The 27,863-nt window shown below is 38.1% G+C and overlaps 1 protein-coding gene across 7 annotated transcripts in view; it reads right to left on the bottom strand.

Moving 5' to 3' along the window:
- Positions 1-27,863, bottom strand: part of MAGI2 (membrane associated guanylate kinase, WW and PDZ domain containing 2) — a 1,130,082-nt gene that overhangs the window by 148,279 nt on the left and 953,940 nt on the right. For 6 of the 7 annotated variants that reach the window (XM_070424553.1, XM_070424557.1, XM_070424559.1 and 3 more), the window contains 3 exons: positions 17,276-17,307; positions 11,011-11,200; positions 2,514-2,555 (listed from right to left, as the gene is read on the bottom strand). In XM_070424553.1, coding sequence (XP_070280654.1) covers positions 2,514-2,555; positions 11,011-11,200; positions 17,276-17,307 — 264 coding nt within the window. The remainder of the gene's footprint in view (positions 1-2,513; positions 2,556-11,010; positions 11,201-17,275; positions 17,308-27,863) is intronic. The other variant, XM_070424554.1, reaches the window with a different exon arrangement.

Genomic DNA, 27,863 nt, shown 5'->3' with positions numbered 1-27,863 from the left:
TAGTCCTCATGGGATTGTTCACTCCCTCATCTTCACTCTCTCATCTCTGACTTACTCCTGCCAGTCTGGTTTCTGCTCTTTTGGCATTACTGAACTGCTGTCTTTAAGGCCATTGATGATGTCCTAATGACCGAATTGAATGGCCATTTTCTCTTTCCTCATTCTGATTGATTTCTGTGCCTCATTCGATATACCCTTTATAACCCCTGATTTCTTTTTAAAAATTTTATGAGTTTATTCGAGTCAAACTGATGACATGCCAGGAAGCAAGATCTCAAATGCTTCCATCCCAATTTTTTAAAATTCCTAAACAAGGAAAATTCTCCTTCTGGAAATGATTTATACCCTTGGTTTCTGTGCTATTCCATGCCCTGGCGCTCTTGTCTTTGGATGGAGCTCTCCATTCAAAGGTCCTGGCTATGAATTCATTGTTTCTCACTAACATTCTTAGTGATGACAAAATTATCCTTGTCTATCTATAGTATTCTATTGTGTATAGCCTATAGAAATTGCCAAATAAATGTTTCTTGAATTAATTGTTTTAAGATACCAATCTAGCAAACCCCATAAACCAGAGTATTATTCTACTCTGAAGTAATCACTTAGCTTCAAAAATACATTATTTAGGAATTCCTATGACCAATTTTGCCTCTGTACCTAAGCATCTTATGCAGCTAAAGTTAACAAAGTACCTCACAATTATGATAAATATGTCTGAGTCAAAAATCATGACACAGAATTGGATAAAGGACATTTTATAAATGTGAGCAGTACTATAGGAGATTTGTTTATTTTGGATGCAGTCATAATTTTCCAGAATATTTTGATAACTTGTGTGGACATTTAATAAAATATTTGGATTGGTTATCTTCTTGAAAATCTGTCTTGCATATACTCAACTACACTATAATTCTCTTTTAAGCAACTTGTATCTTTTAAAATGTAAAAATAGTATTTTGCACATACATCAAGGTAATCTAAACTATTAGGTGGCCCTTCCCTTCCTTCTTTTGTTTTTAAATAAAGTACTTTCAGAAGCTGAGATTTTTAAAGAAATGTGCCTGCTGTGGCTAGCACGCTGAGATTTAGAATCTCAAATGAAGTCCTGATTTCATTTTGCAACTGTAATTACTAGGTCTCATTTTCCCTCTAGGCATAAGATATTCTTAAAAATTATAAGGCTTTTCCCGTCAGCATATAAGAATAATCATGCTATAAAAATTTTCAGACCAAGATAAGCAAATATTTGAGGACATTATTTGAGGACAAAATGCTAAGCAATATCTTCCATATTTTCTACATATCCAAAAAAAAATGACATGGAAACTTACAGAATGAAATGATCTCGAGCACATATATTCTCCAGGGGGGTGTTAGAACATGCTGAGATGGATAATGAGCTGTCATCATGGAAACACTCTAGAGATGTGTGCTGTGAGCCTACAGACCTGAAATAGTACTATTATTATAAAACGCTCTTTTCTGCAATTGTTTCAGTGTTCTGGCTTTCAATCCAGTGCTCTAATCAGCTGTTCAAAGCACTTCCTAGGAATAAAAAAATCTGAACCTTCCTTTTCTTTCTTCATTTCCACAATAACTTTAAATATTTTAGCCCAAACCAAATTGTGAAGTATTTTCAGAATGGTTAGGTCAAATTTTTTTTCCTTTTAAGTAAATTAATTATTACTAACAGCTCTTATACTTGAAATTATAATATTCTAATCTAACTTAAAAACGATTGAAATGTAGCATTTTATAATTGGAATGGTTAAAAAAATTAAATTTATATAGATATTTAATTGATGTGAAAATAATTTCATTCTATGTTAGCAAAATTTCTAATAAGTTCTTTGAAAATGTCTAAATTGCAAATCTCTTTACATATTCCAGCTTCTTATTTATATGTATTTAGACTAGGGATGTCCAATATAAATAAAATGTAGCCAATATAAGTAATTAAAAAATTTCTAGTAGCCACATTTTAAAAAGCAAATCAAAACAGGTACAATAAAATGTAACAATATTTTTTAAACCTAATATAGTCAAAATATTATTTAAGCCTTAATCAATATAAAATAATTGAGATATACATTTCTGTATTTTTTTGTACTGTATTTGAAATCTGGTATAGACTTGACACACATCTTACAGCATATTCAAAGTCAGAGTAGACACATTTCAAGTGCCCAATAGCCACATGTGGCTAGAAGCTACGGCATGGAACTAGTCAGTCTGGTGGCCTTCCTTGTCACCTGCTTTTTAATCTTGTCTTTAACTAACGCATTTTATGAAAGAAATGAATAAATATGACTTTTTTTTCTTCTTTTTTCCTTGACAGTCATGTAGGCTCACCTTGATGAGACCTACTTTCTATCTTAAATGCATGCTTTTGTAGGTGGATAAAATTAGCACAGTGATTACATACTAATTAACTGATACTACTCAGAAGAATGATTTGTTACACAAAATGGAAGACGTCATTCACACGACTGTGAGAACTGGAGGATACTTGCCAGAGGAATCCATTCGAAAACTGGTCCTTGGTGGCACTTGTTCTGGATGGGAAAATGGGGAATTAAAATCGAAACTCATTTATGGCATTTTAAAATTCATCTTTACTTTCTTTTTGTTGATATTATATCTCACCCCCAATTTGTGCTCATGTTTAATGATTATTTTTTCCTCTAAAATCTATGGAAATTAGTGGACAGATTTACTGTTTTATGTATGTGAACATGTCTATAAATATATTTATTTTACATGCATGTAAAATAGAAAAACCTGAATTCCTTTAGATCAAAATGGAAAAAAGATTACCATTTCCAAATACTAACCTTTGATTCTCATTATAAGAATGCTTATTTGAAAGTAAAGTCAATCCAGAATCCAAAATATACACAATAAATACAGGTCTTTAAAAATCATGTTATGTATGATATTGTGACCTCAACTACATATTATAATTAAAAGTGGAAAATTCAATCAACAATTGTGATGATTTATGCATACCAGTCCAAATATTTTGATATTTAGTCTGGATAGTTGAACTTATGTATCAGTAATTGAGTTAAATTGGTTTATTTTAGCAATAGAGACCGCTCATGGGAATTATGATATCTCTGCTACATATAAATTCATGAACATGAGTATACAATATTAGAACACACTCTGAAATATATACACACTCACATATGAAGCACTGATATTATGTCATTAAATTTAAAAAATTAGCCCTGATCGGTTTGGCTCAGTGGATAGAGCGTCGGCCTGGGGACTGAAGGGTCCTGGGTTCGATTCTGGTCAAGGGCATGTACCTTGGTTGCGGGCACATCCCCAGTAGGGGGTGTGTAGGAGGCAGCTAATCTGTGTTTCTCTCTCATCGATGTTTCTGACTCTCTGTCCCTCTCCCTTCCTCTCTGCAAAAAATCAATAAAATATGTTAAAGAAAAAAAAATTAAAATAAGATCAAATTCTCATTACTTACTAATTAAGCTTTGTTTGTTTCAAATAGAGTTCTACACTATTCAACAAGGAAAATGGCAAGGGAAGCCTCTTGCGGGTGCTGATAGGGTTGGAGGCCTTACGTGTTTGACGTGTTCCCTGCTAGACCCTGCACAGCTAGTCTCAGGCAGGATGATCACACCTGCCAGGCAATCTGTGTTTTCACAGCAAAGGCAAATTAGTTGTCTAGCAGAATTGTTATTTTTTTTAAATCTCTCTGTTTAGTGTGACTGCTTAGGATTATAAATTGAGGAATGTACTTTCATCAAAAAGAGAGAGCAGTATCAGGAGACTGCTACCACTAAACACTTCCATTAGTTGTAAACCTGACATTTTATATTATCATAATCTCACTAGGACCTACTTGTCATCCAGCAATTACACTCAGTTTACTTCAGCCCTGATGGTCTCATATTTATTCATGAAAGTTCTTTCAGTTACATCGTCAACTTGTGCTACCAACAAAATGCTTTGACATACTAAATAACTTTCAATCAAGGACTGATTTTAGAGTTTACTTTACCCATTACTCCCCCTCCCATTGTCTTCTGTCTGATTCCGGGAGCATTAAGTTTTAAACACTGAATGAAATAAATTTATAAGCTACTGGATTGGATCTAGTTTTTAAAATACATGTGAAAAATGTGTCCCTAACCTAACTTATTTCACTATCTATTTATTACTTAACTCATATCACAGTAACTTTATTAAAAGGAACCTGTTAGAAATATAAATATTACCATAGTTATTTGCAAAGCTACCTGAAAATATTATCTTTGAAATTAGATTTCCAAATGAAAATCTACATATTAAAAATGGCAAAGACAGCTTAACTGAATTTACTGGTCTTCTTTATCAATATATTATAACTATAAAATGATACATAATGTGATATATTAGAAACTCCAGCTGAAAGGCAAATTTGTTACACAGATCAAACCATAATATAAATTATATTTAAGATAGCAATAACGATTTTCCCATGGGAAAAAGGTATATGAAATTAACCTTCGTAGTACAGTTCAGGACATTTTAAATGATAATATTATTAATTTTTCCTAGTTTATTTATGATTCTCATGTTAAAGTCACTGGCAAAAGTGTCTTATCATTTGCAGGTCATCTTATTTTAATATTTCAATAGCACTCCAGAGGGTGTGGGTGGTACTTTAAGGCCATTGGACACCAGCAATGTCCGGGCAGATGACGCAGGCTTGATGTAGCAGTACTAGACCTGAGGATGTTCTCTAGGAAGGTCAGGTAGCTTTCTATAAGTACTCATTAGCTGCCTGCAGCTGTGGCATCCATAAATTTATCAAAATCTTTCCAAACCTATTGATATGTCCAGTGTGACCATATTAGGTATTTAATTATAAAGACAAAGAAGACTGGAGACAGGTAGGCTCAAGCAGAAGGCTTGTACAGGATTTGGAGCTCCGGTTGTGAGCACTGTGTATCGTGTGCCTCTTCCTGGTGTCATGTGCTTGTCCCCATCAGTTTCCACTTAGTGTTTTCAGTGCTGTGTGTGGGGGATATTATTTTTATACTGCCTCCTCTTTCCAGGTGGTTCTGCTCTTAGCATGGGAGACAATGCTAACTACAACCCTTGCTCAGTAATAACAAAGAAAGAGCTGCAGAAAAACTGACGGTTTAGAAATTCAACCACCCATTTGTGATTAGCCATGAATTACATGAGCATTATAATATTGAAAAATGAAAGAATTCCACAATGAACAATGAACCACAAAAGAGCAGAATAAAAGCCATAGATGTGAAAAGCACAATTGTCCATTTCTGATTGGCTACAATTTATAATTTCATGTCAAGTATAACACCAAAATACAGTTTGCTGCTCCATTATGCTCTTTAATGGCCTGCGGTTACTTTAGATTGCCACCTTTGGTGTGAGCCTTACTGCCTGTTATGGGGTAATGCTTCCTAATTTATGGAAAGAAAAAGTGATGGTGTGAGCTCCCTTTGAAGAAATTCCAGAGGCATTTCTATTTCAAAGAGGTCATACTCTACGGCACATTATACCATATGGATCCCTGACGTTTTTATGATCTTACATCTGAATGATGTCTTACTGCAAAGGAGTATGGACATGTTGTACCTCATAAATTGTTTACTTATAATAACTAAGGTTCAATGTGAAAAAAGTTTGTAAAACTTCAGTCATAACTCAAGTTGGGTTCATGCCAAGGTGTAGATCCGTGAGGGTAGAGTTTCAGGGAATAGGGATTGTCCTTTGCCTCTTTCTGTTTTCATCTGCTTGTCTGCTCCAGCTTCTGAGCCCACAGTGGGGAGGATGCCCAAGAAATGGCCTCATGATCTGAGGATGAGACAAACCTTGAGAATAAGCCTGGCTTAAAGAAAACTGAAGCAACAGGACAAGGTCCTCATTCCTAAATCACCTTCATTAGCATGATCAAAACTTTATTTTGTAAGATTAAAAAGTCATTTTCTTTGGGAAGCACTCTGTATTCCCTTGCTTGGCAATAAAGAGAGGAGTCATGATATCCATCTACTGCAGTTATGTAGGTATAATTTTTCCTAGGGTCAGGAAGACAGACAAAATTAAGCCCGGTTGGTCCTGTGATGATTGTGATGTTGAATCTGACTTACTTTCTGTGATAAGAATAAGAAGTCCATGACATAGTACTTGAATGCATGAAGCCTTGTTCCCTATTTCTTCTACTTAGTTTGCCATGCTCTGTATTTGTACATATGTACAATTTTCTGCATATGGGAGGAGTTGGCTGGCAGTTTGGCTACTAAGACAAGTCATCACGTAAGTATTTTACTTCAAATTAGGGGTAAAACATGTATGGGCAAAAATTCAGTCCATCAAATAAAGTAACTTGAAAGAAATTATTTATCAGAGTAGGTATTAAAATTTTTATTCATGGTCTGTACACTTAGATATATGCTTTTCTTGGACAGTAATGATGTCTATTTCTTTAATAGATGATGTGGTAAAAGGAAGCCATATAATTTATCATTCAAATAAGGACAACCTGGTGAGTGAAAGGAGAGCTATTAGTAATTATGCCAGGACAACACAGGGCAGGACTGTTCTAAACAAACTGGCATGCATAGTCACTGGAGGTAGTCTCATGGGTGAGCAGGTCGTTATAAAATGTTTATCACATCAGAAACATGTGGTTGAAGCGATGACGCCATCATAGAGAGAAAGAATGGCAGCAGGAGGAGAGCAGTGAGGGCTTCAAGGTTAGCAATGGTGTAAATAGTCCAACATTCAGAATGTTAGCACACAAACCAAGAAAATGCAAGCCTTTCCTCTTGTGATTGCAGAGAAAATGAAACTCCTTCTTTCATGAGATGCATGGGGAAAGGACAGAGGAGGCAGAAGTATAAAATAGCATGGCTTATGCCGTAACTCAGCGGGGACTAGTTTCCTTTGCTTTCAATTTTAAAATTGAAAAGTAATGGGGACAGCAAGAAGTCAATTATCAAGAGAGGCTAAAACTAGAGAAAAGTGACGTTTACCTAAAAGTCTTGAGTAGAGAAGGGGGTGGGAAGATTTTTGCTTTTTTCTAGGAATTGCTGGTAATGCCAGAGGGTCAATGCTTAAATAATTAACACAAAATCCCAGAAACCCCATTGGTCAAAACTTCTTTTAGGATTTTTTGGGGTGGGCATAATTCTTTTATATGGAATTATGTTGGTACAAAAAATTCTTTTTGCACAGCTTCTCCAATAAAACCTAACTAGATTTTTGATAATTAAAAGATATTTAATAAGAGACATTCTTTGGATTAAACATCAATTTTTCACATGGAATGAGAAATTATTGGTCTAATTATCTAATTGTATTGAAACTATTGTCTATATTTACTACACGATTTCGCATGTTAAAATACTGATATTATTTGCTGTGTTGTGTAATGCAGCCTCTTTCAGAAATTGTTTTCCTATGATTTTCTTTGTCTCCCAGTTTCACTGTGAGCTTTGTATGAGCAGAGATGCTTTCTCATGGTTGTCCTCTTGTGGGTGCCCAGCAGAGTTCTAGATACATGCTGAGTGGTCATGCTTTCTTGTTGACTGATGTGGAGCCTGAAGGTGCCACCTCTGGTTACTGGGCCTGATGCTCTTCCAGGTGGAAGAATCTTCCTTCTTTCTTCAGTCCCACCTCCTCAAGAGAAGACCTCATGGAGATGGGAGGTGTTTGTCGCTTTCTTCTATAAGTGTGGACTTGTCATGTTCTGTTTCATGGGATACCAGTATCCTATGGTTGTCGTTGTTGGTTTAAAATCACTACATTTCCCCCTAGGAATACATTTTTATTAAGATGTCCTGTGCCTGCACATTAAAATGTCAGCATAATCTAATTATGAGCCAAATGAGGCACAGCAGCATCTCACATCACTTGATAAATTTCCATCATTTGCAGGGGATGGGTGACTTGAATCCAAACACTTCTTGACAGCCGTGATACAACAAACATGTTGTAGCTCTGTTCAGCAGAAGCTTGTGGGTGGAGGTGCCTCCTTTTATTCAGTTACTGCAACCCAGTTTTGAATGTGAATTCCAAAAATCTCTGTAGCTTTTGATCTGGTTACAAAGGAGGATACCATGAGATCACTACAGGCCAGGGAAAATGTCAAAGGACTTGGTTTAGATAGCATTGATCAGGATTCCTTTCCGTTCTTTCCCTGGTCCCACTGATTTTTCACTCAGAAAAAAATCCCAGGGACACAAAGATAGATACAAACCTAAATATGCATGTGATCCAAAGGAATAAGAAGAGGAGTGGTTCACCATCAATATTTTGAATATGGACCTTTTGTTTGGATGCATACATCTCAAGATCATTAAAAAAACCCTATTTGAGGATGATGAGAAATAGACTGAGTTTTCCCCCATTCATTAAAAAAAAATTGGGGGGTATTTTCTAAATATTTAAAGGAGAGAATGAAACGTTTTCATCGTTGGAAACCGGAAGTGAATGGAGGCCAAGGGCTGGTTTGTTCTTTCAAGACATTTGCATGTCCACATGCAGAGTAGACAGATCAGCTATCCAGAGACTGGAGAAAGTGGTTACCATGCTTTTGTTTTTGTTTCCTTATTCTTCAGGGTAAAGCTTTCTAACCTTGACCTGGGTGCTGCGTTTCGTTCACACTCCATTTAGTGTTATGAAATAACGTGATTGAAAAGGATGGGAAAGAAAATGAGCTCTCCCTCTTTTGACTTCCTAAGAATTGTGACCCTGAAAACATTGCTGTAACCTTAGAAACATTAGAGAGATTGGTGATAACAAGAAGTGTGGGGGGGGCATGAGCACAGTGGCAGCAGCAGTGACATAGGAGGGGCACTGATGGGGGCAGAGGGCACGAGGTGGGGAATCAGGATGTTTGTTGTTCCTGTGGCTGTGGAGCCATGGGGATAAAGTGCTCCCATAGGAAGACTGGAAAAGAAAGGGCAGGTTAAGGTAGACTGCTTTGCTTGGTTTATTACAGGTGAGGAGCAGAAAGGCAATGAACAGAAACAGCATTGCAGCGGCTAGATAAAGAAATCAGAATTCTTTCTGGGTTGAAAAGAAGGTCATGACAATTTCGGCTTAGAAAATAAGGGACACAACAGTATTAGGGCACCATAAAAAGAAGATGGAATAAATACCAACATTGCTTTTGCCCTGGATAATAAAGCCTTGCATTGGTTTGGAAACTGCAAAAGGATGGAAGCAGATGACTAATGAAGGGACAAAAACAGGCGGAAGCATTTCTGGATGCTTCCTAAATGTAATCAAAAAACTAAACAGCCCTGGCCGTTGTGCCTCAGTTGGTTGGAGCGTCATGCCGTGCCCCAAAAGGTCACAGGTTCAATTCCTGGTCAGGGCACATACCGAGGTTGAGGGTTCCATCTCCAGTTGGCAACTGATTGATGTTTCTCTCTTGTATCTATGTTTTTCTCTCCCCCTCTTTCTTCCTCTCTCTCTCTCTCCCAAATTAAAGCACTAAATAAGCCATGGGTTCAGAGTGAGATTTTAATCCTGTAATGCATTTCTACCTTCCCTGTTAAAACTTCTGCTGTGCCTTGATCTCCATTTCTTTATACTCATTCTTCTTATTTCCTCAAACTTGTGAGAGCAGGGCATATAACTCATTTTTTTTATATCTCCCCGAGAGTAAAGTATTCAATGAATACTTGGTTACTGAAGCATAAAAGGTATTAAGAACTGTCCTGAAATCTTTTCAATTTTTTTTCAGTTTAATGAACATTAATACTCTGAAATTATACCCTATACTATCCAGCTAAAAGTAACCACTTTATTTTTACTCTATCACTGCAAAGTCATTCTAACTATACAATCCTTCAAAGGCATTTCAGTTGTTTATCCAAAAGAGGAAGGATGAAATACATAGCCAAGTATTTAAAAAATTTGATGAAAATAATTGCTCAATGGCCTGCTGTCCTAACTATTTTACCCACCAACATTGTTTTTACAAAGAGTTGAAGAGGAGGGGGAGAAGGTATTATGTCTACTTTCCCCCTACCAGCTGGGTGCATAATTCTTGGCCCCTGTGCTCATCAAAGAGCAAGCAGACTTGAGCTCCTCTGAGATCACACACAATTTAAAACTTGCTATTCATGCTTCAGTGATAACGTTGGAAGGAAGACACTGGCAGAACAGCGAATCAAAGGAAATCAGTAGACCGTAAATAAGAGCACCAGGGACCAAACCCATTCCACTAGGCTAGGCTTCTCGATCCATCTACCCATGCTCATATTATGCAGTGTCTTTCCCTCACAGATTGTACATTCGTGCCCTTCAGATTCCTGTCCTCTAACATTTGGCAGAGATGACCTGTTAGAGATGGTGGAAAGAGGCATGAGGAATGCATATGCAATATTAAAAACTTTTGTTGTCTAATATTTATAAAGTGCAATGAAATAATTTCAGAGGACCTTCAAATAGGATGTCAAGTGCAGAGACGATTAATTTGTTTTATGGCTGAACTTTCAAACGGGCTCCACTGCATTAAATGAGAAGCACAAGCCTCTGATAGAAATAATTGGCACCTGGCTCTGGGCTGCTTTTGAAACCATCCCTTTCATGTTTGTGAGATGGAAGGATTTGGTTAACATTTGCTCCCAGCCCCAAATTCTTCAGTGCCTGCATCCTAGGCTCTGAGAAAAATGTAAACTTCAGTCTCAAGATCAGATTAAACATGAAAATCCCAAGCGTTTCTTATTATTTGGTGCAAACAAAACTAGCAACCTCTTTCGCCCCCTTCCCCATCCCAAACACATTCCTCATTTTCCTCAGTGGCAATGGTAAATAAAATTTAACCAAAAGCTATAAGTTTTTTCTAGAGTTGACAGCTTTTTTAAAAAAGAGACGTTTAGATCAGCTGGCCCTACTTTTGAAACATAATTTGAATTTCAAAACATAAAATCACACCAGATCATTTCAGCCTCAGTATAACTCCTAGCAGGGCTTCCGCTATTATTCATGTAACCCTTGTTTTAGGTGGCTTTCACTTACGCCTACTTTCATAAATGGCTCTAGATTTCTCGTAGAGCTCATATGGGTCAGGCTTCCTGGGGTCAAAGGCCTCTGTTGAGTCAGGAAAGGAGCTCCTGTGAAGAGCGGGTGGGAAGGGCAGGTTCTGCGGTATGGCCGGAGCAGATAAACTCGTCTGAGGACTGCCTTGATTTTCCCATCGGTCCATGATCTGGAAAGCGAAAAAGAATAGAGAGAATGATGGACATATTCTTTCTTGCTGTTTCCTTTGTTACGTACGACAATCCTCACCTTTAAGTTAGACTTTCTTGCCCTGTGGACTTTTCTCCCATGAAACATTTTAAATCGTTGGTACAAGTGCCTTGAGAGAAAGGATTCTATGTCTGTACAATAAAGTACCAGTTATAAATACGAGTGGTGCCTGAATTTTGAATGCAAACTTATATAACCTTGTCACCTGTAGGCTGGTAATTTTCAGCAAATCACTTAATCTCTCTGAGCCTGTTTTCCCCCTATAAAATAAAAGTAACATGCATCTCAAGATAATTTACGTGCAAGTACTTAGAAGTATATCGAACTGTTCCTTTTCTAATATGGTCCCAATGCATGACACTATTTTTACTGAAACAGAAGAAGATAAAATAATCTGCACGTGTTCTTTTGACAGCTATACATATCCCAACAATCTCCTATTTTTGAACATTCAATCACTTTCCTTACAGTTTATAAGTAATAATACAACCATCCAGGATTTTTGAATTGTTCAAAGTCTTCTATGAAAAAAACACACACACACACAAAACCAAAGTCTTCTATGAAGCTTCATTTACATCTGCTGGTTTCTTCCCCCAAATACAGCTGCAGTTACTGCCACCACAATTTATTAAAGGACTATGGGACACTTGCCAGTTTCCCATGTTCTTTGACACACAGTAACTTCTTTAATCCTCACCACAGCCTTGTGAGGCAGGTAAAGCAGGGACTAACGGCCTTTTTATCAAGGAAAAAGCCAGGTTTACTGAGATCACCTATCGGCACAACCAACTTCACCTTCATGCAATGGTCAACTGATTCCTCATTCAAACTTACCTTCTACTTTCCTGCTTTGTGTAAAAGTTAGATTAGGTTACTCTCTTGCCTAAAATTCTGCATCGGGTCAGCATGGTCCTCAGGAGAAAGGCCAAACTCCCTAATAGGAAGTTAGTGGCTCACCATGACCCAGATTCTGATATTTTTCTTGTATCTGCTGATGGTCTTTCCTCTCATTTCCTTTGGGTTCTCTCCTGCCTGTGAACCTTTGCACACTTTCTTAATTTCTCCTTCTACCTGCAACGTTCATCAATTTTCCCGCTCTTCCAAATCCCTTCTTTATTTTATCTGACCATTAGATTCAGATGAGGCATCTCCTCTTGTAGGAGATGTTCGCTGACCATTCCTGATCTGGTTACATGTCCCTCCTGGGTGTTCTCACAGCACTCTCTCCTACCCTCACACCACTCATCATGCCCAACTGTAATTGCAAGTCTCCTCAAATAGCTCATGTTGGGGGAAGAGCCTGCAGGGGATGCAGATTTTCTCATTGTTATATTACAACACAGAGTAAGCCAGAAAATGTTTAGTCAAAAAATATGGCCATTTGTTCTTTTTTCAAAACCAGTTTTCATACACACTACTTTAAGTTTGACAGAATTATAACTCTGTCCCCTACTGACAGCCCTGCTTTTGTTTTCACGCTGGTTATATTTTGGTGAGGGCTTCGATGTCAGCTCCCACCTATGAGTGATAAATATTTTAAAGATGTGAGATACCATGTACTGTACAGGTCACTGTGTAGCACAAATGTTCCTGTGATCTGCTCACCTAACTTGGACTGTGGCAGGGGCCAGGTGAACCAGCAAATTAGGAAAGAAATGGGTTACCCAAACTCCTTTCAACAGATAAGGTTGGTAAGATTGGTGCTATGATCTAAATGTTTGTGTCTCCCCAAAATTCATATGTTGAAATCCTAACACCCAAGGTGATGGTACTAGGACATGGGGGCTTTGGGAAGTGATTCGGTCATGATGGTGGAGCCCTCGTGAATGGGATTATTGTCCTTATAAAGGAAACCCCAGAGAATTCCCTAGTCCCTTCTGCCAGGGAAGGTGACAGAAGAAAGACGGCCATCTTGGAAGTGAGCTCTCACCAGACACTGAATCTGCAGGTGCCTTGGTCTTGGACTTCCCAGTCTCCAGATCTGAGAAAGAAATTTCTGTTGTATGTAAGCCACCCACTCTATGGTATTTTGTTGTAACAGTCTGAAGGGACTAAGACAAGTGGCTTCATTTTCATTTGTTTTCTATATGTGCCACCGACAAAGATTTCATTTGAACAAAGTTTCTATAGCTAACAAAGATGTAAAACCCTTAGTCGAGTTTAATTCCCTGATTTTAAAAATAATCTCTAGGACTGCAGAGAGGTCTAGTAGCTGTCAGTGACAGACCCTGGGTCAGAACCATATATGACTGAATGCTTTTTTACATAATGATACATTGAAAAGAATAATTGGTAAATTTGCTTAGAGTTTTAGCTAATTATCTACCTTTTGCCCCCATTTAGTAAAAATCTTTAAATCCAAACGTCAGAATTCATTTGATAGTAAAATTTATCGAGGATGCTATTCTGGGTTCCTTTGGTCATCCATTCTGGTTGTCTTTGCCATGATGGGAAGACCCACATTTGTGGTTAAAGGCATATTCTTTTTTATTTTTCACTTTGACCTTAGGCACCACTTGATGCATTCTGGCTGCGACTTCCCCCCTCCTGTCCCCAAATATAAAATATTAAACTCTAAAAAGTAAGTGGATTAGAAACGTGGTCTGAGAAGCTGTAGCATTACACTTGTCATCATAGAGATGCAGCAACTCTTTCTCCCATCTTTCAGTCAGGGCTAGCCGAGACCCACAAAAGTTTTGCTGGTATATGTATTGTTCATGTACAGTCAATGCAGCAAACATGCTTCAGGTGAAATATTAGCATTTGTAAACTAATTCTTAAAACTACAGAACAAATAATGCTTTGGGCACTGTTTGGGAAAGCTTCTGTGGCAGATTGACAAATTCTACAATTTCGTTAGCACAGAGATGGGGGAATTAGTCAAGTTCCAGTTGTAAAGCATTCACAACATCTTGCTGTGACATTCATCAACCCTCAAGTCACTCAGCCAGGGTTCTTAAAAGACTATAGAGCAGAAAATCACCATGCCTATGAAATTATAGAAACAGCAGACTTACAGTCCTACAGCCCAACTCCCAAATTGAGTTATTAGTTGCCTGCCACACAGAAGGTCACCCCTGCTCACTGGGGCTGTGGTGCTGAGCTGACAGTATCTTTTGAAGGGTGCTCTCCGTTGACTTCTCCCTACTTTCTTAGACAACCTGGTCTCTGGACTTTTGTTTTCCAGCTGGGACTCTCTGTGCTCACTGTTCCTCTCGACCTTCATGAAGCTTGATTCTCATCCTGTCCTCTTGCCCAGGTCATGGCCTCACTTGCTCTTCCTGGCAGTAACCTGTCTGGAGCTGTGCTAGTGGCCAGGCTTCCTCTCAATAAGGCTTCTGCTTGGGCCTTGTCCAATCCCAGTGGGGTCCATACTTAAGCTATGTATAGACAACTCACTAGAGTAAGGAAAAATGGAAACAGCTGTTTTCTATATCTGGGAGAAGACTTTTATCTCTGCTGCCCTTGGTGAATGAATGAATGCCTGACAGTATGAGACAGTGGTCACATAAAAATCAGTGGACAGAGTAGACATACAGTCGATAACAGGGTATCAAACAGTAGAATGAAAAAAACCAATCATGGTGGGCTACTTTTTAAAACCCTACCTTCTGATTCTAGGGTGCACACTGGGAGGAGAGGGCTTGTGAGTAAGTGCAGGTCCTCCCCCAAACCTCATGAAATACTCTGTTTGCTTCTTGTAGAAGCTGGGGTAGTCTAAACATACCTACTCACTATTTTAGGGCAGGGCTGGGAGATGAAGGCATTTGGCTTGATTTTGTATCTGAAGTACGAACTTGGATCCCTTCAAGGTAAAGAGAACAAGAACTCACTACAATTAGTGTATTACTTGTTAGATGGGAAGTGGCTATCTTGATGTGGATTGGTTTAAGATGTGGATCAGTAGGACAGAGAGTGAGTGACACAGGTCCAGGAGGAGGAGAGAGTGTATAAATCCATATACTATGTGTATATATTTATATCTTTGTTTAAATGAATACTTATCAAACTATGTTCTTTCATAAAGTGATTAAAGCGTTGAGTTTATGCATAAAAGGTATGATGTATAGGATGACTGTAGTTTATACTTAGAACTCAACATGTAGAGGCTCTGTTTTAAGTACCTTACATGGATTAACTAATATACTTCACAACTACCATGAGTGGGGTATTATTATTGTCCCCCATTGTATAGATCTAGAGCTTGAGATACTGTGAACTTAAGCAGCACGTTGTAGGTCACAGAGCTAGAAGCAAAATTTGCACCCAGGCAGGATGCCTTGAAAGCCAATACCCTAAATCACCTACTATACTGCCCCTTATTATAGTCCTCAGTCTAAAGAACTTCTGACAGTTACATAGGGGACATTAAATGGATGGCTAATCTATCTTCACTCAGCCTAGAACCTGAAAATTCAAGCTTTAACTTTTGTATGGGTGTATGGGTTCAGGATTAATTATAAATTGAGTTCTATAAAACCTTTTTTGGAATTATTGACTATGGATGTAATTACTTAATGACAGAAAATGCTGTAATTATGCCAAATGGCATAATTTGTATAAAAGGGGTACATATAAGAAAATCACTGAATTGCATAATTGTAGCACCATGATGAGGTTGCAAGGTTTCTTGTTAAATTAGATAAAGGTGTGTATAACCACGGAGTACAGATTTAAATTTGGTGATGAAAGGAAGGAATTATTTAGATTTTGGCCAAGATAAAACAAATTTCATTTTAAACATTTTAAAATACATTTTTCAAAATCATATCATCACTAAATGGTTTACTAAGCCCCAATAGGTCTGGTTTTTCCATCTGATATTCTCTGTGGCCAGATGAGCCAAATCCAAAACAAGGACATGCTTGGTGAGGATGCTCTGCGGCCCTGACACTATCAGTTCCTCCTTCCAGCTCTGGGCTGCCTCGTCTCTCTTTGAGAGAAGCCTGGAGCTCAGGCATATTAGGGGCTCAACAACACTTTATTTTCACATCTTCAAACCATTTTCAAGACATGTTATTTAATTAAGCCAGTTATTACACTTGAAAAGTATGCAAAATTATATTATCTCCATTTCTAAAATGAGAAAATCAAGCAGTTAAATATTCCCTCAGTAAAATAAATAAAAGAAGCATAAAATTAACTCAAGAATTCCCTACTCACTGGTCACACTAGGGGCACTTTCTTCAGAGTTGATTACTTTCAGAGGAAAGAAAAGAAGTAGGTAGAGGATGTGATTCCCCGAGTGTTTTTGGACACGAATCACTTTGCTACAGCTCTCTTCTAGTCCTGGATTTTACACATTCCAGTCAGGGTATTCTAACATATAAATGGGATCCTGGAAAACCAGTCCAAGCTTTTGGGACTTGGACAATTACTAGTTTACATCTAATAGCAAATAAAGATCATTTCTAATTGCAAAGTCAACTTGTTAGCCAAGCCTTCCACAAAGATTAGTGAGTCCATCAGCCTTCTACACTGGCATGATAGATCACCAGTGTGTGAAGAAGATTCAGAAGTACGCCTTTGAGTGATTGTCAGGTTTGGTCACGCACGCGCGCGCGCACGCACACACACACGCACACACACACACACTTAGCTCTGTGTACATTAAAATGTAAATATAAATATAGAAATATATACAGAGCTAAATTTCTTCTGGAACCAATTTAATTAGCAGGTCAAGATCTTTGGGCCTGTAATTTGCATTGTTTCTAAAAATTCCATGTATTTCTGACAGAGGGGGAAAGGTTTCTAAAGTACTTTCAGTACACTGCAATGAATAGTGTTTATGCTCATTTTGTAAGTATACTTATTAAAACACAGGCAGCAATGCCTTTATAGGAAAATAAGATGAACTATTTGTATTTGTGGGGCAAATATAAGACATAGGGACACAGAAGATTTGTTTTGACATCACAGAATCTCTGAAGTAGAAGAGATTTTGAGGTCACCCAATCACCAACTCTTGCTTAATGGGATTATAATAATAACTAGAAATAAAGGAAGAAGCATAATAATTCCAACTTACAGGCTTTGGAGATTTCCATGGAGAAAAGAAACCTGTAATAAAGAAAACAATATTTGAACTTTGAAAATATACCCTACTACCACATATGGGTGGCATGATATTAAAATAACTGTGAGTCACTTTAAATTAGTTAACAGCAAACAATAATAATCACAAAAATTCTAACTTTCATAGGACTGACTGTTCTCCCACTGAGATCTTCTCTAGAGCAGATATCTATTTTATTATCCTAACACCTTAGTGTGAGCACAATGTTCTGCATGAAGAAGCAGCTCAAAGTGTTTGTTAATTGACTCAGCCATGTAACATCAAAGCCATCTTTTTTCAACTTATTGAGTCCTTTCTATGACCACAAATTGTATGGCAATTGGACTGGCTCTGTGATCCAAGTGACCATTAAGGTAATTAAAAGTAAAGGACAGATTAATTCCCTTTTCTTTTTTCCTTCATTATTATTTTATGATATGGTATTAGTTTAAAAAATGGTAGTAAAAACATAATGGAAGTAGTGGTGGAGAAGGCTGCTATATATTGGCCCTAGCAAGCCAAAACGTAATCTATGTACAAAAGTACTTTCTTTTCATATCATATCTTCCTTCTTTCAACAAGTTCACTCACTGTAATGTTAGGTGGCAAATGATAAAATGCCCAATAATAAATGAAATACTGAAACTATGTCACGTACATATAGTATGTTATCCTAAAACTTGGAATTGTACAAAATGGGAATATTTGAAAACTATAACCCATTTATAGGAAATGCCTACAGAAATCTGAACATGTAATTATCTAGATGCAGAAGCAATCCAATGCAGGCAATACATAAATACTGCTAATTGCATCTCAATGCACTATTGTGAAGAACTTATGCTTCATTTTATGAAAAGAGTGAAAATTAATAATCCACCATGTCTCTTAGCTTTCCTTGGATTTATTTATTTATTTATTTTCAATCCTTACCTGAGGATATGTTTTTATTAATTTTAGAGAGGAAGGGAGAGAGAAAAACATTGATGTGAGAGAGAAACATCAATTGATTGCCTCTCCTACTCACCCGACTGGGGATCAAACCCACAACTAGGTATATGCCCTGACTGGCAATTAAAGCAGCATCCTTTAAGTGTATGGGATGATGCTCCAACCAACTGAGCCACCTGGCCAAGGCCAGAGTTAAATTTAAAATTAAAGTGTAATAGCCATCTTACTAAGGAGATTGGTAGAATTAGTTCACCTTCTCACATACTCTGTATGTTCTTACCTCTCTTTCCAACTAATGAAAAAAAATTCTGTTCAAAGTCTGGTTTGATTAATTTAATTACAAGGATTTAATCACATCCTTTTTGGTAATATCTTAGAGCAAAAATTATAGATAAATAAATACATTAATCACCTTTGATTCATTCTATAAAATGACAATTAAAGCAATTTGACTACTAACTATAAAGTGAAAGGTTTTGTAATTTATTGGACAATTACACATTATTTTCTGCAAAGGATAACATTTATTTGCTGTTTTATGGAATTGCCAGTAACGGTTCTTTTGAGAAATGACATTACTTATACATCCTCACAATGCCAAAACATTCCATTATTTCTTCTACGTTCTTTGTGTTACCACCGCCCTGGAGGGCCCGACAGGTTTTGAGTGTTACTATTTTACATTTGTTCTGGGCTGGGAGTTTCTTAGACTTTGATATAGATGTATTGAAAATGGTTCCTCTATTATGGAGCTCTCATCTCCACTTAGGACATTATCTTAAAAGACGATTATTTCTTCTACAGAATATGTGTAATCATCTGAGCCCTCCTTAAGCAGTCAGGGTTTAGCAGAACTAAAATGGGCTAAAGGGACACTGGTTAAGATCAGACAAGGAGAGAGGGAGGTTTAATTTGACCAGCTGTCATCATAGGCACTTTGGTTTCCAGTTCTTTTAAGGCTGTTCCATTCCATCTAACCTCATGCCATTGGCATGACCCAGGACTCCTTTACCGCACCCATTATGGCAGTTTTTGGAGTCCTTCTAATGCTGAGTTGTGCCGAAGAGGCTTTTTTCTGAGTCATTGTCAAAAAAAACACACAAAAGCTGCTTGCTATGGAGCAAGTAATTTTAGGTAGCAAGAAATTGTATCAGAATAGATTTCTTTAAATATAAATAACTTATGTGATCCTTCGTGTTTCTCTGGAGAAGTATCAGTCATGCTATAAACATTTAAATTATGATGAATAGAAAACATCTATTTCGGATATACTCAATTTGGCCTTATTAAGCCAGAAGGTCAAGTTTTCTACATGATTAAACTTCAATTTTCTGCTCAACTTCATTGGAAGAGCTACAGAAATACTGTAATAGTGTGGGTCAAACTATTATATATTATAAATGTGCAATAATTTTTGTAGGGATGGCTCCTCTAGGAGTATATTCCAATCAACATTAAAATCTCCTAAACAAAATAAAACATTTTAAATCCTTATTTCTGCAGTTTTTCTTTTTCTGAAATCATTCTGGTTGCAGATAGGTCACAGAAGCAAGATCGGCTTGGTTTGTTGAGACAATTATTTTGGGGCTCCTCACCACCCATCTTCATAGGAAACAGGAAGAGGGATCTAGTTATCTTCTTCTTAAGCTTTTCAGAGCTAACAGTCTCTTTATAAAACTAAGTTCAGAGAAAAAGAGTTTTTTTAAAAAAAATAAAATAATAGCTCCTTTATGTTTTAGTTTATTTCTGGCCTTTGTTTCCCCTACTTCTAAACTTCTTTATAGTGGCCCATGTATTCCATACTGATCATCGATTGGTGTGTATACAAATATAAAGACATTAATCCTGATTCTTAAGATAACAAAAGTTGAGGACCCTGAGGTATAGTTATAAGCTAATTGAAACATGAGCAGAACATTAAAGGAAAAAATAAAATGGAAATATTTGGATGCAGCTAATAAGAGCATTTAGATGCATTTAATAAAAAAGGATAAAATTGGCTTTGGCCAGTTTGGTGGATGATAGTCTCATCGACCAAAAGTGGGTTTAATTCCAGAGCAGGGCACATACTAGGTTACAGGTTCCACCCCTGGTCTGGGAGTGTACGGGAGGCAACTGTTCTATGTTTCTTTCTCACATCAATGTCTCTCTCTCTCTCTCTCTCTCTCTCTCCCTCCCTCCCTCCCGCCCTCATCAATAAAGACATACACTCAAGTGAGCATTTAAAATAAAAAAAAAGCACAAAATTGAATTAGATTTCTAAAAATCTGTCTTCTTTAGAACCCAAAATAAAACTAAAATATATTTTTAAATTCTGCACCTAAAAGCACAGTGAGATGGGTAAGGAAATAGCAGCACAATGCCAATAGACAAGAAATGCTGGTGTTTAAAAACGGAGAAAACAACAATGAGTTCATGTTGAAATTTCAGTTCTACATGTCAACTAAATACAATTTTTAATAAACTGTAAGAACATGGTTGCAAGATATATTATAAAGTACCCAGTGAAATTTGATTTTCAGATACTGAATAATTTTTTAGTATAAGTATGTCTTATATACTATACTAGAGGCCCGATGCACAAAATTCGTGCAAGAGTAGGCCTTCCTTCCCCTGGCTACTGGCACCAGCTTCCCTCTGGCACTCGGGACTTGGGATTCCCTTGCAGCTCTGGCTTCGTCCAGAAGGACACCCGGAAGGATGTCTGGCCTAATTAGCATATTATGCTTTTATTATTATAGATGAGACATATTGCGATAGGAGGTACATATATTTTTTAAAAATATATTTTATTGATTTTTTACAGAGAGGAAGGGAGAGGGATAGAGAGTCAGAAACATCGATAAGAGAGAAACATCGATCAGCTGTCTCCTGCACACCCCCCATGGGGATGTACCCGCAACCAAGGTACATGCCCTTGACCAGAATCGAACCTGGGACCCTTTAGTCTGCAGGACAACTCTCTATCCACTGAGCCAAACCGGTTAGGGCAACATTTTTTATCTGAAATGAATTTAACTTGAAATTCTGTATTTCTAATTTGCTAAATCTGACTACCTATTCAGGTAACATTTTATATGTCCCGGGCAATGATTTAAAAATAAAAACACTGGCCCTGGCTAGTTTGGCTGAGTGGATAGAGTGTCAGCCTGCGGATAGAAGGGTCCCGGGTTTGATTCTGGTCAAGGGCACATGCCTGGGTTGTGGGCTCAATTCCCGGTAGGGGGCATGCAGGAGGCAGCTGATCGATGATTCTCTCATCATTGATGCTTCTATCTCTCTCTCCCATTCCCTTCCTCTCTGAAATCAATATATATATAAAATAAATAAAAACACCATGTCCCAGGCAACCATTTGAAAATAAAAACACAATAGTAATATTTCTCACAGATAATATTCATTCAATTCAGTAAAATAAAAAAACAAAACACAAAACAAAACCCAGAAAATATTTAATATTTCCTTTTCTTACACCCTTCCATTGTTTGATTGTCCGGAATCCTGCTTCAGAGAAACCTGAGAACATTCCCTCTGCTAACCACACCGTTGGGTTGTGCTGGTTGCCTGTTCATCAGTAGCTTTAACTAAGATCTCACTTCACAAAGGCCCATTTTCAAATTGCTGATGACCGTTCAGTAATGTTGCTTTATCCCAAGAGGAATGTTCCACAGAATAGCTCTTTTCAGAATCTACTTCTTCTGACACATCATATCCAAAATGAAAAAATATCAATGTATTTACAGTAGCTTTGAAGGGAGAGCCCCTTTCTAGCATGCCTTTGTGAGTTATTTGGCAAGAATTTTTATTACTATTATTTACTTACACCAGGCAACAAAATAATGAACTTCCTCAAAACCAGTCCGATTCCAATAAGGGATCAAAATGCAATGAAGAGCAATTTAATTTCAGAGTCCCATGATGATCAACTTGGAATAACACCAAGGCGGTTTTTTGAGATTTCTAAGAGTTTCCCCAAACAGAACTAAATCTTTCAACATGCCTCTATACGCCACTTTGATGCCGTTGTAATAACCTGGCTATTATTTAACAGGGAAGGAGTGAAAGGGGAAACCAGACAATACAGGCAGGCCATTTGTACAGCTTGGTAAAAAAGCTGCATTTAGCCCTCTCTAAGTCTGTTCCCGCTGATCCATGGGGGAAGGGACTCGACCAAGGCAATTTAGACGCATGCCCAGTAAAGGTTTGAATGACATGGGAAGGTGCCTACCTGTCTGCCATAGATATACCTGGGAACAAATTATTGGCCAGGATGTGCATGGTCACTGCAAGCATTTGAAACCTGAATATTTAAACTTCCAAACAAGGTGAGTTCACTCTCTCTCTCTTCTGTCTCGGGTGAGGCACTCCTGTGATAGGGGAGATGCACTCTCCACTGCCTACGTGGTTCATGGCTATGTTGGGCTCCACTCATGGCCTAATGGGCTTTAATCCGGCCTGAATGCTGAACTACACCAACTGCAACGTGAAACAGAAGCTCTGGACACTGGCCTTTCTGGCTCCTCTGGAACCCCAGCTGTACCTTTTCCAGGACTGGCTGAAGGGGCAGGGACTTTGGAATCTGAGAAATGTAACTCCAGGACAATAAAATCTTCCACAGCCCATCCTCCATGGGGACTTCTGAAAAGGCTTATTTCGGTGGCGCCCCCGAAACCTCCACCTTGCTCCCATGAGCGACAAGGGAGTTTCATTCTCTGGTAACATCTTGATATATTGAACTCCCATTTGCAGAGTGTGAAATGGTCTCTTCCTCACCTGAAGTATTTGCTACAACCGATGACTCTGGTTTTGAAGATTATCATTACAGTTTCAAGTATTTTAGAAGGCATTCTACAACTACTACTAAAAATGATAGAGATGCAGGGAAAACGCTTTCTACTTCTCTTTTTCTTGAAGTCACAGGAAAGGAATAGGAATCATTATGAAATAAAGACATTTCACTGAAGATATCCGCAACCTGGGTTATTGAAAGCTGTGTTCTGTTTTGCTTAAAAAAAGAAGGAAGACAAAACAATGTGAATGTACTTAACACTGTACACTTATATATGGCTAATATGTGCATTTTATGTTCTGTATATTTTACTACAATTAAAATATAAAGCAATAAAAAAGAAAAGGACAAAGAAGAAAGGGGGAACAGGAGTTCGCACATATCATATGAGTGTGAGAGAAATTGGAGAAAGTGAGAGAATTTTTTCACAGACCCCATGGGATCCTGTGGGAGTTTAGGACACTCTCCTGCACATCCACATAGATGTCCACCTCTGAAGTTATTCTTCCTTATAAAAGATTATAAGCAAAAAAGGAAACTTCTGCTCCTACTACATTTCTAAAAGTATTTCAGGGATTGTCAGAAACTCTTCCAATAGAGGAAATTTTTTTTAAAAATTTAATTTTAAAGTTTTCCAAAGGGGAAAAAAGCCCTAGCATTTTAGAATCTCCGGTTAGGGCTAATTTGAAGGAGAAAAATACCACTAACACGCTTTAAGTTAAAGATCCTCCCATTTTCCCACAGCCTGGCAAATTTTCCATAAAAAATTCAGCCTTTGGTAAATGTAAGTCAGCAGGGTAATGAATTAATTTTCATTGAAACTAATTCAATGTTATTAACTTTTTTTTCTGGTTTTTGACTGATTCATGTATTTCTGATTAAAATTCATTAAATGGGCTAAACCCTGCAGTTCCTATAGACAATTTGTTTAAGCTCTTTGAAATCAGTAAAAGGGCAATTCTTCTTAATGAAACTGACCTGGGCCAAGAACCAACCTTCTATGAAGCCAGCGTGGAAGATTCACTGCTGGTGGTCCCCAAACCTCCCATGACCATGCTTCCACCAAGCACAATAGTCAATTTGCAAAGCAAGTGTCAAATTGGCTGCCATTTTTGGCCTGGAGAATCTGTTTTTATGTGGCTTTCTCTGCAACGCTTTCACAATGGTTCTTTCTGCATCTTTAAAATACAAGTGTTTCTCTTACAGACACTACCAAGTGTTTTCAAATGGCCATTTTCCCCTTGCTTTGTTCCTGGTGGACAGAATAATCCAACAATTTCACGTAATCCAGATGAGTATGTAGAAAGGATAAGCCTACACATGTTGTCCTCTGATAACTGAAGCAGGCCCAGTGGAGGGCTTGAACAGGAGTAAAGGAATGGACTGGAAGAACTGTGTCAGGGAGGCTAAAACTCCGATTGAGGTTTGCAGAAAATATTAACAACTACAAAGGCCCTTTTTTTATGGCCCGAAGAGAGAAAAGCTCTGTATGTTTAGGACACCCTGTGAACAGTTGGCAAAGAAAATATAGAAGTGTATCAGTGCTTGCAAATAAAAATTCTAATTCTGAGAGTAATATTGTTTTTATAATGATGAATGATGAAGTATTTTTTTTTATTTTGGGAAAAAATCTAGAAACATATTTAAAAAAGTGGTTTAGGGAGAGAGAGGGGGAGAGAGAGATAGAAACATCAATGATGAGAGGGAATCATTGATCGGCTGCCTCCCACATGTCCCCTACTGGGGATCAAGTTTGCAACTGGAGCGTGCGTCCTGAGCGGGAATCGAACCAGTGACCTCCTGAGCCACACTGGCCAGGCATAGAAACATCTTTACGCCGTTTAAGACAGGTTAGATGTTTGTTTTGGTACTTTACATCAATATTAAATGAATATTTATTGAGTTGTGAGTGTCTCCCAAGCACCGTGAATTACAGCGAAAGTGAAACCTTTGACCTTTCCTCCCAAATCTTTTCTTCTTTGGTCCCTATTTCGATAGATTCCATTTGCCCCTCCAAGTTTTTAAGACAGGAACATGAAAGCCATTCTTAAAATCCCCCTCTCTAACTTCCTTATCACCAAATTCTTTGTATTCTATCTCCAAAACCTATTTCAAATCCACTTCTTTCTATCTCCACAGCCATCATTGTAATCCCCCCCACCCCCATTTCTTGCATGAACAGAGCAACAGCAAATTTGCTGATGTCACAGAATCTGATCATGCTTAAAATCCTTTATAGATTCCCACTCCATTTAGTATAGAACACAAAACCTCTATGTCCCTACATAAATTTCCCTCCCAAATACTGTTCCCTCCCAATTACTTATTCCCAAGACACCTCATGGGTTACTCTTCTTTACTCACTCAAGTTCCCTAAGTCAGGCTTTCTAACCACAGGGCCTTTGCACAAGTTCATTTCACTTGCCCTCCCTTTGTCACTCTTCACACAGCTATCTCTAACTCCTTCTGTACATGTCAGCTGAAAACTACTCAGGAAAGATGTCCTTGATCTTTCACTAAATCAAAGTTCTCTATTATAATTTTTCATTGCATTCCGTATTTTTCTTTATATGGCACCCATCACTATTTGTAATTATATTTATGAAATCATATACATAATCACATTTGTGAAATCATTAATTTAATGGCCATCTCCCCAACTAGAGTATAAATCCCATTTGGGGAGGGATCCTTTCTACTTGTTCACAATGTACTCCCAGTACTTAGCACAATGATGACACAGGAGATACTTTAATAGACACATTTGAAGGAGCTAATAATAGTAGTAAAGGTCGAGGAGAGTAGGAGAGACCAACTCACAAGAGACTTAGGAAAGCTGATGAGGCATGGTGATTGCTGGGGGTGGAAGAGTAGTATCATGGCGAAGGTAAAATCTATGAAGGCTTCTGTCTTAGAACGGGGATAGATGGGGGTGTCATTAGCTGAAGTAAGAAATACAGGAAAGAGGATTCCTAGAGTGAAATCTAGCAAGTTAGGTTATGGGAGAAATGACTCTGAGGTGCTTTTGGGGAGCCTGGGTTCAAATGTAGTTTAAAATACATTTTGAAGTTTGAACCAAGGTGAGTTGGGTTTCAGTCATGTAGTAGTTGGCTCTATTATCTGGTAGTCAGTAGAGGTATCAGGTTAGAGATCTAAAAAGTCGGGTTAAACTTAAAATAATGAAACAAAGTTGTGTAGCATGAAAAGAGAACTCCTGAGGATGTGCAGAAGAATGCAGTGTCTGAGAAGTAACAGAGAGCCAAGTAAAGAGAAAGGTTCAAGAAGCAGTAAGGGAATATATTCATAAAACAAGGCTTTCAGTGGTTCATCCAACAGCAGGGTCACCAGTGGCCTCAGTGGAAGTAGTTTAATTGCCACAACAGATGCAGAACTCAGATTTCAGTGGGTTTGAATGAATGGGAGGTGAAAAAGTGGAGCTGAGAAATGGCTATCAGGTTGAAGAGACAATGTCACAGTGGCTATGGGGGGTATGGTATACACCCCATGAAGGGAAGCTTTCTTTTGGTATCAGCATGCTTACGTTCAGATGAGAAGGTTCCTGAACAAAGACAGTGTCTAAAGATTCAGGAGGAAAGGGGATACTTGCTGAAATTATTTCATGAGACAAGAGAAGATGGCATTTAAGACATAAGGGAAGAAGTTAATCTTTTGTTTGTTTGTTTGTTTTGTTTCTGGCGCCCATGACCGGAATCGAACCTGGGACCCTTGGGTAGAAGTTCATCTTAATTGAAAGAGAAGAGCATCCAAGTCCTTATCAAGAGGCTGGGGCACACCCAGGTGGGGGACTAAAAGGCAGGGTGGGGCTTTACCTGGGGGGTTGATAGAAATCCCGAATCCCAGAGCCCAGACCCATTGAATCAGATCTGTCATTTAACCAGATCCCAGGAGGGTCACATGCACAGGCGAGAAGTACTGCTCAAAGGATATTCTATTATTTGTAGATTTCATCTTGACTGCTGCTTTTTTTCAGTTTCTCGCTTTCACTTCTTTAACCTTTTCATTTCTTCAACCATCAGAATATTTACCATAAGTGAGCCATGCCTCTCCCTCTCTGCCAAAGGGTTATAGGCCAAGCTCTGGTTCATACATCATTTCCTTTCCCCGCCTCTAGTGACTCAGACAGCACCCCCTCCCCCATTTTGTCCTCGTATTGGAGATGCCCTATGAAGAACAGCTTTACTGGTGGGAGAGTGTCATGCATGTGACTGCTGTAGAGATGAATAAAGCTTGAGACCTGCTGCTCTGTAACTGCAGAACTCCTCAACTTGACCTCTGTATCGTTAGTTTCTGGCAGTATTAGTTTTACTTTTTACTGATTCTAATGAACATTTTCATTTTCTGGGGTAACCCCAAACCCCCAGATTTGTTTATTATGGCGTTTTTACTTCATCAAGCTTCACTTTGCCTGGTTTTTGCTTTTCAGGCTGCTCTGCTCACTTCTGTTTTTTAAATGTTACATCTTCTCACCTCTGAGGATTCCAAGCATGTTTTTTTCAGGTTTTTTTTTTCCCGCCTGCAGTATATCTGTTTCACAATCATTCTCTTCCTCCTAATCTTGTTCCTTTCTTACATGCTTACCTCTTTTATTATAGGCTCTATGCTGGCCTTAAAATTTTTTTCATTCATTTAAAATGGGAAGATTTATCCAAGTCAGGCTCCTGGCCTCCGTGACGGCCCATTGGAGTGATGTGTGAAATAATACCCAGGTTGCCCTAGCCGGTTTGGCTCAGTGGATAGAGCGTCGGCTTGCAAACTCAAAGGTCCCAGGTTTGATTCCGGTCAAGGGCACATGCCTGGGTT

This window comes from Myotis yumanensis, unplaced genomic scaffold (genome assembly GCF_028538775.1).
Source record: "Myotis yumanensis isolate MYYU_CA2020_CCGP unplaced genomic scaffold, mMyoYum1.0.hap1 SCAF_9, whole genome shotgun sequence".
Lineage (NCBI taxonomy): Eukaryota > Metazoa > Chordata > Mammalia > Chiroptera > Vespertilionidae > Myotis > Myotis yumanensis.
Note: the sequence above shows the minus strand (reverse complement) of the source record. Positions and strands in the feature narration are given on the sequence as shown.